Here is a 12,723-nt window from a genome sequence, read left to right on the forward strand (position 1 = left end):
GCATTTAAAAGTAAAAAACTATATACACTGGGAAAGGGAACACTTAAACAACACATCTTAGATCTCAATTAATGAAATATTGCAGTTTAAAATCGTTATTCAATATATAGAAGAGTGTGTTGGGAACAAAATAACATAAAAATGATCAATGTAAATCAAAATGATCATCCCAGGTTGATTTCACACGGGTGTGATATACTTGGAGTTACAATGTGTTGTTTAAGTGTTCCCTTTATTTTTTTGAGCAGTGTATTTTATGTTGTTTGTGTTGAGAAAACAGTGAATGTAATGTGTTTACGTAAAACAAAGATGTGGATGAATTTATAGATTAGTTAGTCTGTTTATTTGTCATATACATTAAAAAGTATGGTGTACAGTCAATGCAATGAAATGTAGTCTGGCCTGGCTCTCTCTCTCTCAGCCCTTAAAAAGTAAAAACCAATAACAACATTAACAGCATATAATAAAAAAAAACTGTGACAAAGTAAAACAAGCAATATACAATAAAAAGCACTAATAAATAGATCAATCAATCTATTTATTGGTGATCAATAGAGTGTGTAGATCTGGTGTGTTTTCATGTGAAGGTGCTACAGACTGAATTTTACACTTGTTTCCTGTTGGTGTGTTTATTTGTGATTTTTAACAAGTAAAATAATCAGTGTAACAACAATAATAGTTGTGTATCAGTGTGTATAGTTTTCTGCTCCTCTGTGTTTTATAGTTTTATTTCTCCTTCATGATTTTAAAAGCAGCAGCTTTAGTCGTGTTTCTGTGTTTCTTCTTAAATTCACTCTTTACTCTTTTTTTTACTTTCTTTCTCTCTTCTTCCTCCATTTTGTTCTCTGCAGCCATTTTGTGTCGGTTTACCATAGAGACACCACAGAAGAAGAAGCAGAAGAACCAGAGTTTTTGTCAAAGTGTTGTTGTGTGTGTGTGTGTGTGTGTGCAGCTGTTAACACACAACGTCCACACCGAGTGTAAATAATAACACAGATGGGTCGTTTACAGGCGGCTGAGATGAAGATAGAAAGACAAGAAAGTGTGTGTGTGTTGTGTTGTGTTATACTCAAGTGTGTGTGTGTGTGTGTGTGTGTGTGTGCAGTAAATCTCATGGGCCGTTGTGGTGTCGGTGTGTCCAGGTCGCGCTCTAGCAGCACATCATGTTTTGCAGATTTATGCTGAATCATCCAAATCATAATGTGCTGCCACTGTGAGCTCTGGGACCAGCTACAACCAGCTACAACCAGATACAACCAGATACAACCAGATACAACCGGTCACTGGGAAAACTGGGAAGACTGGGAGCTGCTCCCGGTTCACACAGAACTCGTCTGAATCCACTTTCATTTTTATTAATTTTTTATTTTAATTTTTTGTTCCAACGGTTTCTTTTTTTTTCCCCAAGTAGAAAATGTTTTTACTCAGCAAAATGAAAACTACTTCCTGTGGTGTGTTTCTTCAGTGTGTGTTTTAGTGTGTGTGTGTGTGTGTGTGAGGCTGTAGCAGCACATCATTACTGGTATTTGTCTTCTCAGCGTTGCCAGTATGTAATGTGCTGCTACTGTCAGACACACACTCCTCTCCATCAACTATCAAATGATAAAACACACAACTAACTGTGCAGAATAGATGAGCCGACTGACGACACGACAGTTTGTGTTTGTGTTTGTGAACTGAAACGTTAATAAAAAACATTAAAAATGAACTAAAAATGTGACTTTTTGTCTTCGTCTTTATGACTGAAGGAGGCTGTTGTTGCTGCTGCTGCTGCTGCCTGACGGTCCTGGTGTTACAGTGAAGAGTAGTGAGTGAGGAAGACTCAGGCGCTGACAGAGCAGAGAGGGAAACGGTGACGACACGTTCACAGATCACAGAGCAGAAACCAGACATTTATTCATTCATTTATTTATCTATTTTTTTTATTAAAAAATAATGTTGATTCGACAACAACAGAGGTCACACAATGAACTGTAGATCCGTCACTCACTGCTGCAGGTTGTGTTGTTAATAATAATAATAATAATAACACAGGTATTACTGTAGGTTTTAATCACAACGGGACGTCCTGATCGATCATCGTTATCAATAAAAAAGCAGATTAGACCGAGGTCGTAGTGACAGAAACAGACCATAAACATGATGTCATGATGATGATGATGACGACGCTACAACAACCAACACGTCTCAACCTCCGTCACTTCAACAGTTTAACGACCAGTCTGGTGTAAATACGTTGCACACACCTCGTTCAGAACAGACGCAGGGATGTCACACACTGATGATGATGTCACAACTACATATTTATTCCCATCACTTTTTTTTTTTCATTATTATTATTATTTTAAAGGCCGATACTCGTCTCCTGTGTAGTTCGAGCACAGACAGATCATGAGATTAAAGGTCGTTTAATCCCAATTTTTAAAAAAATCTAAACTCGACTTTCACCTAATTTCAAAATAAAAGAGAAAAACTCAAAGTCTGGCTCCACCTTTGTTACAAAAATCTAACCAAGTGGATCTTATTTAATGAATAATTATCTAATTAGCACCTGGATCTGACGGTGGAGCAGGTGAACGACCCTTCATGACCTTTAATGACCGACACGGTGACGAGCTGGGAGCAGGAAGACGACGGGCAGCTCACAGCCAACGACTACGACTAGTGTTGATTAATTAAAATGTGTCGAGACCAAACGACGACGGACGTGAAACAACAAAAACTGTTTCCAGGAAGTGTGATTCCTCACTGCTGGTGCTCCTACAAAATAAAAGTCAGTGAGAAACGAGAGGAAAAAGGTCTAGAAAAACAAAACAAAACAAAACCAACATCCTGCAGTGAGTTTTCAGTATTCAACACTGTCTACTGATCTTTTTTTTTTTTTTTTTGTTTAGTTTTTTAGTTTTGTCCATTGTTTGTGTGAAGTTCACACACAGGTCAAAGGTCAGCGGGAGAGCAGCGGGAGGTCACCGGGATTCATGATGAGGCTGGAGTCCAGGTTCAGGTTATCTACAGACACACAAAACACAAATCAATTGGAGTTTATCAATGATCAATCTCATCTCGATTAGCTTTGAAAAACTTTATTGAAAGGAACAGAGGAACGCCGTCACACAATTCATTGCAGCAGCAGCAGCAACAATTAAAACAGCATTAAAGCATCAAAATAATGTGAAATTTTTCATATTGATGAAAAAAAAAAGATTTTCTTTTCACTATTTTTGCTTCAGATTCTTTTGTTGATTTAACGCAATAATAAAAAGTAAGAAGATAAATGTTTAATAAGAAACTAATAATTTCAGCTTTGAACTATGTAACTGAAATCACAAGTTTCATCATGATATCATATTTTATTGATTAATCAGCAACACACGTCTCTGCAAGTTAAGATGAAATTGAAGCAGACGCTCATCACTATCGGGGAATATTTCAAAATAAAGGTACGTCTTACAAATGATGATATATTTCAAAGTCTGATTTCAGATTGATGCAATTCACTCATTGATCACTGAATGGATGATGGAGCAGAATGATATAGTCTGTAGACATGATCATAATCATTGAACTTTTTCACATGGTCTGGTGTTAAAAAAAGAAAACTAAAAATCGCAAAAATCGGCAATGTCGAAGAATCGCAATTTAAATCGAATGGGCTCTTTGCACAGCTCCGCTACTTCCTGAACTTAATACTGCTCCTTTATTTCCTGTCTTACATTATTGGACAACCTGATTAATCCAGGTGTGTCTGACCAGTGTGACTACTCAGACACACCTGGATTAATCAGTTTGTCCAATAATGTAAGACAGGAAATAAAGGAGCAGTATTAAGTTCAGGACGTAGTGGAGCTGTGCAAAGAGCCCATTGCCGCACAAATAAATGGTAAAAGAATCTAATCGGAGGGGAAAAGCATATCGTCCGTGCCCTAATGCAGATGGATATCTCGTTACACCGCTGGTTTGAACTCCTCACAGATGTTCAGGCCTCACCTTGATCAAAGTTGTTGAGCTTCTTGGAGTTGGAGCCTTCGCCGAGCCCCTCCATGTCCACGAGGTCGCTGTTGACGTCCGAGTCGTTCAGAGCGCTGAGGGTCACGTCTATAAACACACACAAAGACACACAAAGACAAACGTTTGTAGATCAGGTGAGTAAATAAAAAGCGGCGGCGTAGCGACGGAGCGGAGCGTCCCTGAAGGCCTCGCGGCGCCGACTCACCGGCCGTCTTCTGTTTCTTCAGCGCCGCCTGGTTGGAGGCGGGCGCCTGCAGCCCCGAGGTCATGACCACCTGAGCCGCCGTCGGCACGGAGATGAGGGTCGGTTTGCCCTGCTGCGTCGCCATGGCAACGGCGGCCGCGCCTTTCTTGCTGTTGCCCTTCTTGGTCGGCCCGTCGGAGGCGGCGGCGCCACCGGTGGGCGTGGCAGCGTCCTCGTACAGCTTCCTCTTCACGGCGGCGCTCTTCGTCTGACCGCTGGAGGGAAGATGGGAGCTGAATGATGTTAGTTGAACATTACAGAGGAAAAACACCTGAACCGGAGAGGAGTTTAAAGGTCCAGTCTGTAAAAATTGTCAAGGTTTATTGGCAAAATCTGAATATATTTGTATAAGTGTATAATCGCTATAAAATACAATTTGTTTGGTTTCATAGCCTTATAATTATTCTTTTATACAAGGTCTTGCTTTAGAGAGTGCCGCCATCTTGCGCCACCATGTTTGTATGGTAGCCCGAATGGAAAATCCAGCCAGAGAGCGCGTTTCATGTGCATAAATAAACCAATCAAGAAGAAGAACGAGTAGGAAGCAGCAGCAACATATTTTAAAATGGTTTATATCGTCACCTCATCGCTTGATGCTCTTGAAATACTCCCAGTCGTCCCCAATCGTGGAAAATAGTCACGGTTTTCGCCCCCATTTTACACACTGGGCCTTTAATGTGGCTTCAGCTCGTATATAAATGTAATAAATGGCGTATATGTTCTTATATCAATTTACATACATTCACTTTATAATAAATATGATAAACCCTTCATGTATAAATAAGGACTGAACCAATGAATGTGTGTGTTAGTTACCCTGCAGGACTGGAGTCGGCCACCGGATGCAGCTGCATGGTGAGCTCTCCTAGTTTAGTGAAGGCAGCTCCGGCTGCAGAGAAGATCTCTCCAACCTGAAACACACACACACACAAAGACAGAGTGTATAATATCCAACAGGTCATTAACACAGGACAGTGTGAAATTCAGTACATGACCAAAAGTATGTGTAGTAGACCGCCGAGCAGTCATGTGACTCTGACTGTGACATAATTCTCATTAACACACCGACCACTGTGACAGATTTAAACTATGGGTGTATCAATACATCAATACAGCGATTAATTGATCAAAGAGTCAATAGCTATATCCAAAATAAAAACATCAATCAGACATACACATATAGATACGTGTCCTAATTTCTCTAAGACGTCCCTTTATTTTGAAATTCCCCTGGTAAGTCTGAGTGATGAGTATTTGCCAAAAGGTCATATTTCATTTACATGTGTGGTATATGTGCAGCTAATTATTAATTATCTAAAATATATTCAGTTAGAGGCTTTAAATAGGAGAAAAGGTCCTGCTGTAATGATCTGGGTCACTGTGTCTCTGCGTGGAGCTGGATGGAGATAACCACACTGAAACATCTGGACAGCTGTGCCCATGCATTTCTGGTTCCATGTAACATTATATAAACCAATTATGGCTTGGAGAAAAAGAAAAAGACTGATCAGCTTTGATTAATTAGCAACTCATTAATATGAGCATCACATGGCCACTCGGACCTCATTATGATGATGCGACTCTGCTTTAGTCCACCTCCATCAACACACACACGCGACCTCAGATGCTCCGCCGCTCTCGCGCGAGCAGCAGCGGGGAGAAAAGTGAGGGGGGCTCGAGCCACAGACCAGGACCAGGACGCACTGGACCAGGATCAGGACCAGGACTCTCCTGGTGGTCCACAGGTTACAAGGGACTTACTTTAGTGGAGGCCGAGGTCATGGTGCCGCCTTCATGGACCGGTTTCACGTCTCTATGAGCGGGAACAGTGGTGCGTTCAATGGACGCTAAGATGCTAAAGGAGTGAAGCTAAAGTAGCATCCGGAGCTGCAGCTGCTCCCCGCCGCCTCTGCTGCTCGTCCTCCGCCTCTAGTGTCGCTGTGTGCAGAGGAGCAGCCCGTCGACACACCGGAGCATAGTGAGGGAGAGTTTTTAATCCACCTCTGAATCACAATCACATCTCCAACCACCACAACAATAACAACTACAGGCCGCTGCTGCTGCTGCTACTGCTGCCCCTGGACACAACAAGAGGCTGCTGCTGCCTTCAGGGCCCCTCGGAATCTGCTGTTCGCTAACACACTTCATTGTAGACAAGAAAATAGAAGTGGGCTTTTTATATATGTGGACTGAAAATACCTACACTGCCCTACAAAGGCAAAGTGCAATATCTGCTTATTTGCTGGGCTTTTTATTTTGCTGTCCATCCAAAAGAGCACTGTGAAACCAAGCCAAAGTTCAGTATCTGCACCAAAACCAAGCCAAAATGCAGTATCTGTAGCTAATACCAAGCCAAAGTGCAGTATCTGTAGCTAATACCAAGCCAAACGTGCAGTATCTGCACCAAAACCAAGGCAAAAGTGCAGTATCTGCCATAAAACGGACAAAATTGGTCACAAAGACAAACTACAAAATACATTTAATTCAGTCCACCTTTATCTAATCAATTATAGACTTGGTAGTTGTTCATAATTTGATGCTTGAACCTGACAATGAAAAATACAAAAAGCTGTTTTTCTCAGTTTGGCATTTTTTTTTACTGCACTTTGCCTTTGTAGGGCAGTACAGGCGTTTATGGATGAATAAGAATATGAGAGGAAAGTCACAAGTCATATTTATTGAAATCATCACAAGATACAAATTAAATTGGGTAGCAATGCAGGAGTTTACATTCAGTAGAAATAAATTAATGTGTAAGGTTGGTTGGACAAAGGTTAGGTGTTTAAATAAATGATAGTTCAATAAAGGTTTCAGTGTCGCAAAAATATTTGAAGCTCTGGTCATTGAACTCAACACGTAGCACAGGGACATCTGGTGGTCTGCAGGAGTTGTTGCAGCAGCCATTCAGTTTCTACATTTGGGCTAGTTGGTTAATTTTATTGACAGAAATAATTAAAATCATAATATTTGGGTCCAAACAATATACAACAAAACCCATAAACACACACAAGAAAAGTGGTATTATACCCTCCCATGTCCCATCTGGTTTTCCAGCATTGTAAGACAAGCTTTTAACATAACTAAAATCTTTTTGCAAGTGTTGACGAAGAGAGTGCTCAGCTCTGTTGAGTCATGTCCATATTTATACATTACATTACCATTGTAGACTGATATTTTATGCTGAACTGCACTCTTTTTTATTGTGTACCAGAATTATGAATGTGACTTTGACACTTAAAATAATAAAACATCAGGAACGAATAAAACAATGTACTGGAGCGCAATGGCTGCTCTCCACCAAGCAACAAAAAACACTGTCTAATGTTGCACCTCTCATAAAGGCATAGTAAAACAACAGAATACTTGACATTGTGCTAAGATGATAATTTATTACAATATACACTGATAGTGTAAAGTAGTGGGTGTTGGTGAGCCCCATGGATGCAGTGTGAAAACTTTAACCAACACAGCTTCAGTAAATCTCAAAATGAAATTAAATCAAAGATACACAATACCTTTATCAGTTGTACGTATCTGATTTAAGTACAAAATCGGCAATTCGGGATAGTGATATTTGATGAGTTAAAAAGTTTGCGACACTGAGCTCAATTCATGTGTTCATAGTCTTGGAATCTGAAACTAAATTAGAAGTCAAATGAAATAGCCTAAGTGTGTCGAAATAAGTGTGTCAATCTAGCTTGCACGGGGGTTTTCAGTGTCTATCTCTACCTCTGTATGCTGGTTGCTGCTGTGTAAAAAATAAAACTAACATATACTTATTATCAAAGTTTTCATACTTCCCCATTTTAAGATCTAAATGTTGCAAGGGGCCACATGACTAATAGTTATGTATCTGCCAACTACTCATGAGCAGCTTCCAGAAAATAAAATGGGAAATAGATGTTTTTACAACTCAAAGGAAGCGAGATTGAGCACACAATGGAAACACACTTTGTCTTTTGTTCATCTTTGAGGGTCTTCATCATCTTTTTTTGTTTGTTTGTTTTTTTTCTGTTTTTTACAACGCAAATACATGTGAAATGGAGTATTGTGGAAGAGTGTTGTGTTTTCCGACAACACCAGAACGCAGCATAGTACCACGTCACGGCCATTGAGGGCGAAGTCACATGACTTTTCTTTACATTTGCAAGAAGAAGATATAAGTGAAAAGTTTAAGAACACCTGGAAGACGAAGTGCTGTCGTTATATCAGTCTGCTCTGTTTCTTTTAAATTATGTTTTTTTTTGTTTAAGTCCGCAAACTTACTTTTTGTTTTTAAAAGAAACTTAATTTATACAACATCCTGAACTCTTCCGGGTTCGGTCCCAGACACTTGACTTGAACACGTGACAGAAGTTTGACCAGAGTTTGAGCAGCAGCTTCAGTTTCTTCTCTTTTCTCCTGTTTTTTTTGTTGATGTTCTGACATTTACGATGCGCGGGCTCATCTGTGGACCTAAATCCGCCGCGTGTGGGCTTGTACTGAGCGCGTGGGGGGTCATCATGTTGGTGAGTGCACACTCTTTTTTCGAACTCTGTTTCCATAGATACAGAACCGGTGGGTGTTCCATTTTAGAACGTTGGCTTCAGTCAACGAGTCAAAACGGTGTTCACTGACTTTGAGAAACGTTTATGTTTAGCCAGTTTTAGTTGACCCTGCTTACTAGCACTGGTGGTCCAACTTGTCCAGATTGTGATGGTCCAGTTCTTTAGGCCTGAACTCGGACAGTCTTGATTGACGTCACCTGTACGTGATTTGATGCGAGAGGCTGCAAGTCAAAGTGGTAGAAAAGGAATTTGACGGTATTTTGAGGCATGTCACGTTACTTTGACGAAATGAAGACGTCACACCAGGGTCCCAACGCAAGTATGGAAAAGTATGTCTGGAAATGTATAAAATGGAAACTATTCTCTGGAAATATACTTATAGGTTTTGGTCTTAACTGAAGTTATTTGGGTTAATTATTTTGTACTATACAATATCCTGGAAATTATTTGGTTACATAATGGCATACACATTCAGAATAATGAAAACAAATGATTAATTACATGCTTCTCTTTTTTTAATATATTATGCACATCTCTTTACTCAACTATCACAAATTATTTGATTTCTTTTTTACCAAGAAGTCTCGAAATTAGGGTCTGGAAAAAGTATGGGATTTGGACATTTCAAATGTGTAGAAGAAACCCTGTCACACGTACAATTGTTGGTTTGGAACTTTTCATGTAACTCCCGCCTTCACTGATGAAAATATACGAATCAGCTCCACACAGTCCAAACTGTAAATGAACACCAATCTGTAAACGTGTGAAGGTTTCTTTGTTCTATTTACTTCCCTTTATTTACACCTCTTGGCACGTGTTTAATCTTTAGATCAGTCAAGAAATGCTTAGGAAAAGTGTCTCATTCTGCTTTCTGTATGTTAGATTATACCAGAGACATGAATGTAAAGGAGCTTCAGTTGGGATAAGATTAGAATGAATGACAGGAGCTGAAATGTTTTTTTTAATCCCATTTCATAATTTTAAAATCAGAAGTTACTGTGAACCACTAAGTTCAGTGTCTCTACCTCTCCTCTTTCAGGCCATGCTCGGGATTTTCTTCAATGTACATTCAGCCGTACTCATCGAGGACGTTCCTGCACCTGACGACATCCACCAAGAGTAAGTTTCTGTCACTGTCACACTTCACCTTAGATTTTACCAGTGCAGCTGCAGTGAGGTGCCACACCCATCACACACCTGTTGGGGCTTTAATCATTGGTTTATATTTGTAAGATACAGTACAGAAAAAACAGCTGAGGTGTAACGTCATTTAGTAATACAACACAGTTTATCCAGCAGGGGGCGCTGAGCCACTATTGGTCAGACTGTAGCCTACTTGATGCTCCAGTGTGTTAGAGCAGCCTATAGTGTCCTGACACTGTGGAGTAATGGTGTAGGTGAAGGGACCTCATTAAGGTCATATGAAGAATGGCTTAATTAGACAAAAACAAAATGTTGTTACTTACACTCAATGTGGATAAGATTGTTATAGATAAGAATGGAATGAAGTCTTTGTTGTACACCAGGATGGACATTTGTTTTTGTGTTACCAAACACTAGTGTTCAACTGTAGCTCTTAAAGAGGAAGTATGTTAATGGAGGATGATGAGGGATAAATCTATAAATAGAATAGTGTTGATTATTATATTGTAACTAACTTAGTATATGGTATATATTTATTTATGGAGATAGGTTTTTTATTATTTTAATATAAATAATATATATATATATATATATATATATATATATATATATATATATATATATATATATATATATATATATATATATATATAAATTATTATTTTTTATATAAAAAACCTTTTTATTATTTTTATATAACTCGTCGTCCCTGTAAATGAGGGAAACCTCAGTGACCAACGAGTTAAAATAAAGGTTTAAATAAAAAATAAAATATATATTTATATTTGTAAGGATATGTATGTAGTATATTTTTATTTTTGTAATTATATATTTATAGAGATATTTATGAAGTGTATATATGGTATATATTTATATAGGTGTATTATGTAATTATAATGATATCTGTGTAGTTACAAACCGAAGAATAGTTAAAAAGGGGTGGGAAATTAAAAAAGTTTTGTACTTCTTCCCACTCCTTTTTCGAACAGTGTGCAGTGTTTTGTTATGTCTTGGCTCTATTTTTATTTTCTTTCTTTTGTATGTACAAATAGTTACATACCATACTTTTTTTTTATACATGTTCGAAAATAAACATTCATTCATTCATTCATGATATTACACGTGTTCTGCTCCTGTTGCTACAGGACTCCAGTTTTAATGTCTTTCTTCCTGGGATGTAAAAACATGTAACCTCAGCATATCAAGTTTTCCTGATTCTTAACGTGTGTTAAGCGTGAGGTGTGTTTGTGTGTCTCCCCAGTAAAAACCCTCAGAGGATGTACGAGGCGTACAACAAGGTGAGCTACAACTGCTTCATAGCAGCAGCTGTGTACGTGGTGGTGGGGTGCTTCTCCTGCTGCCAGCTGAGGCTCAACAAGCAGAAGGTGAGTTTGACCTGAGCTTCCAGTCAGTGGATAAACGGATGAGAGAGAGGTGCGGATCACATAGACAACACCTTGTGAAAGTGTGAGATATATGTTTAGTTTTTACTTGTTAAATCAGACCAGAGATCATTCGTTCAGAATACTTCATATGTGAAAGAAACTGTTCTATTTAGCGATGTGTAATGAGCAGATGATTTAAAGGGATAGTTCACTCAAAATTGAAATTTCACTCATTATCTACTCACCCTCATGTCGACTAAGGGCTGGGAGAAGTTTCAGAGTCCTCCGTGCCTTCTCTGAGTTACAGCGGGGCTCCATGCAGCACTGCATGGCCATATAACGGTAGCGAACGGAGCTCACTTTTCTTCGTCCAAAAAGACACACCAAAAAACATCCAAATACCTCCATAGTGCTCGTAATTTCCCTCTTGTATTGAAGCCCAGACATGAGAAATTGTTCCGGAAAAAATTAAATAAGTCTACATTTTAAGCTTGTTTGTAGCGGAAGCTCCCAGTGTCTCAGTTCACTGCTTTGCCTGTGTCTGTGCAAATCTCGCGTGATTTGCACTGACACCCAGTTCACAGCTCGACAAATTGCGCGAGATTCCGGCAGAGCAACACTGGGAGCTTCCGCTACAAACAAGCTTAAAACAAAGACGTATTTAATTTTTTTGGGAACAATTTCTCATGTTGGGGCTTCAATACAAGAGGGACATTACAGACGAGCACTGTGGAGGTATTTGGATGTTTTTTGGTCTGTCTTTTTGGATGAAGAAAAGTGAGCCCCGTTCGCTACCGTCATATGGCAGTACAGTCGACATGAGGGTGAGTAGATAATGAGTGAAATTTCAATTTTGAGTGAACTATCCCTTTAAAGACATTAAGGTAACAAATTTTTACTCGTGCATCTAATCAACGTGTTGTTCCTCAGGCCTACCTGGTGCGCTAGTGCCACCTGCTGGACTGGCTCCTGGAGGAGGAGGAGGAGGAGGAGGAGGTGTCACCGGCTCTTGCAGCTTCCTGTCTCAGGGTTTAACTCTCCTAATGAAGGAGTGTGGACACTACGAGATTCACTCTGATCACAAGTGCTTTGATTACCTGATTGTAGAAGAGTCTGAATGATTCTTCTTGTTGAAGTATTTAAGTATTGTAAATAACTGTGTCTGTATTTCACATTGTTGCCAGTATCCAGCTGTGACTGTGATATCAGCTATTGGATCAAGTTATTAAACTGTCGTCCCTGTGGTTCACGCTCTCTGGTTGTGCACCACTGGGATCTCTTGAGTTTTGCTGCTGGACTGTAGATACGAAGGCTGAATTTTACATTTCTCCAAAACTGGATTCAAGTTTATCTGGAGCTGGTGTCGTGGCAGCAACAAGTCCTCATATTTCAAACC

At 39.4% G+C, this 12,723-nt stretch overlaps 2 protein-coding genes across 2 annotated transcripts; one reads left to right on the forward strand and one right to left on the reverse strand.

Moving 5' to 3' along the window:
* Window positions 1-1,923: 1,923 nt before the first annotated feature.
* Window positions 1,924-6,370, reverse strand: LOC311002191 (BPTF-associated chromatin complex component 1). Its single transcript, XM_083993458.1, has 5 exons — window positions 6,014-6,370; window positions 5,069-5,163; window positions 4,214-4,467; window positions 3,988-4,095; window positions 1,924-3,009 (listed from the first exon to the last, which is right to left on the reverse strand). Exons 1-5 carry the CDS (start codon window positions 6,032-6,034, stop codon window positions 2,945-2,947), a joined length of 543 nt encoding a protein of 180 aa, XP_083849584.1. The 5' UTR covers window positions 6,035-6,370; the 3' UTR covers window positions 1,924-2,944.
* Window positions 6,371-8,442: 2,072 nt separating this feature from the next.
* rnaseka (ribonuclease, RNase K a) lies at window positions 8,443-12,491 on the forward strand. The gene is made up of 4 exons (XM_083992340.1): window positions 8,443-8,760; window positions 9,839-9,918; window positions 11,204-11,327; window positions 12,258-12,491. Exons 1-4 carry the CDS (start codon window positions 8,686-8,688, stop codon window positions 12,273-12,275), a joined length of 297 nt encoding a protein of 98 aa, XP_083848466.1. The 5' UTR covers window positions 8,443-8,685; the 3' UTR covers window positions 12,276-12,491.
* The last annotated feature ends 232 nt before the right edge of the window (window positions 12,492-12,723 follow it).

Source organism: Trachurus trachurus, assembly GCF_905171665.1.
Source record: "Trachurus trachurus genome assembly, chromosome: 18".
Taxonomy (NCBI): domain Eukaryota; kingdom Metazoa; phylum Chordata; class Actinopteri; order Carangiformes; family Carangidae; genus Trachurus; species Trachurus trachurus.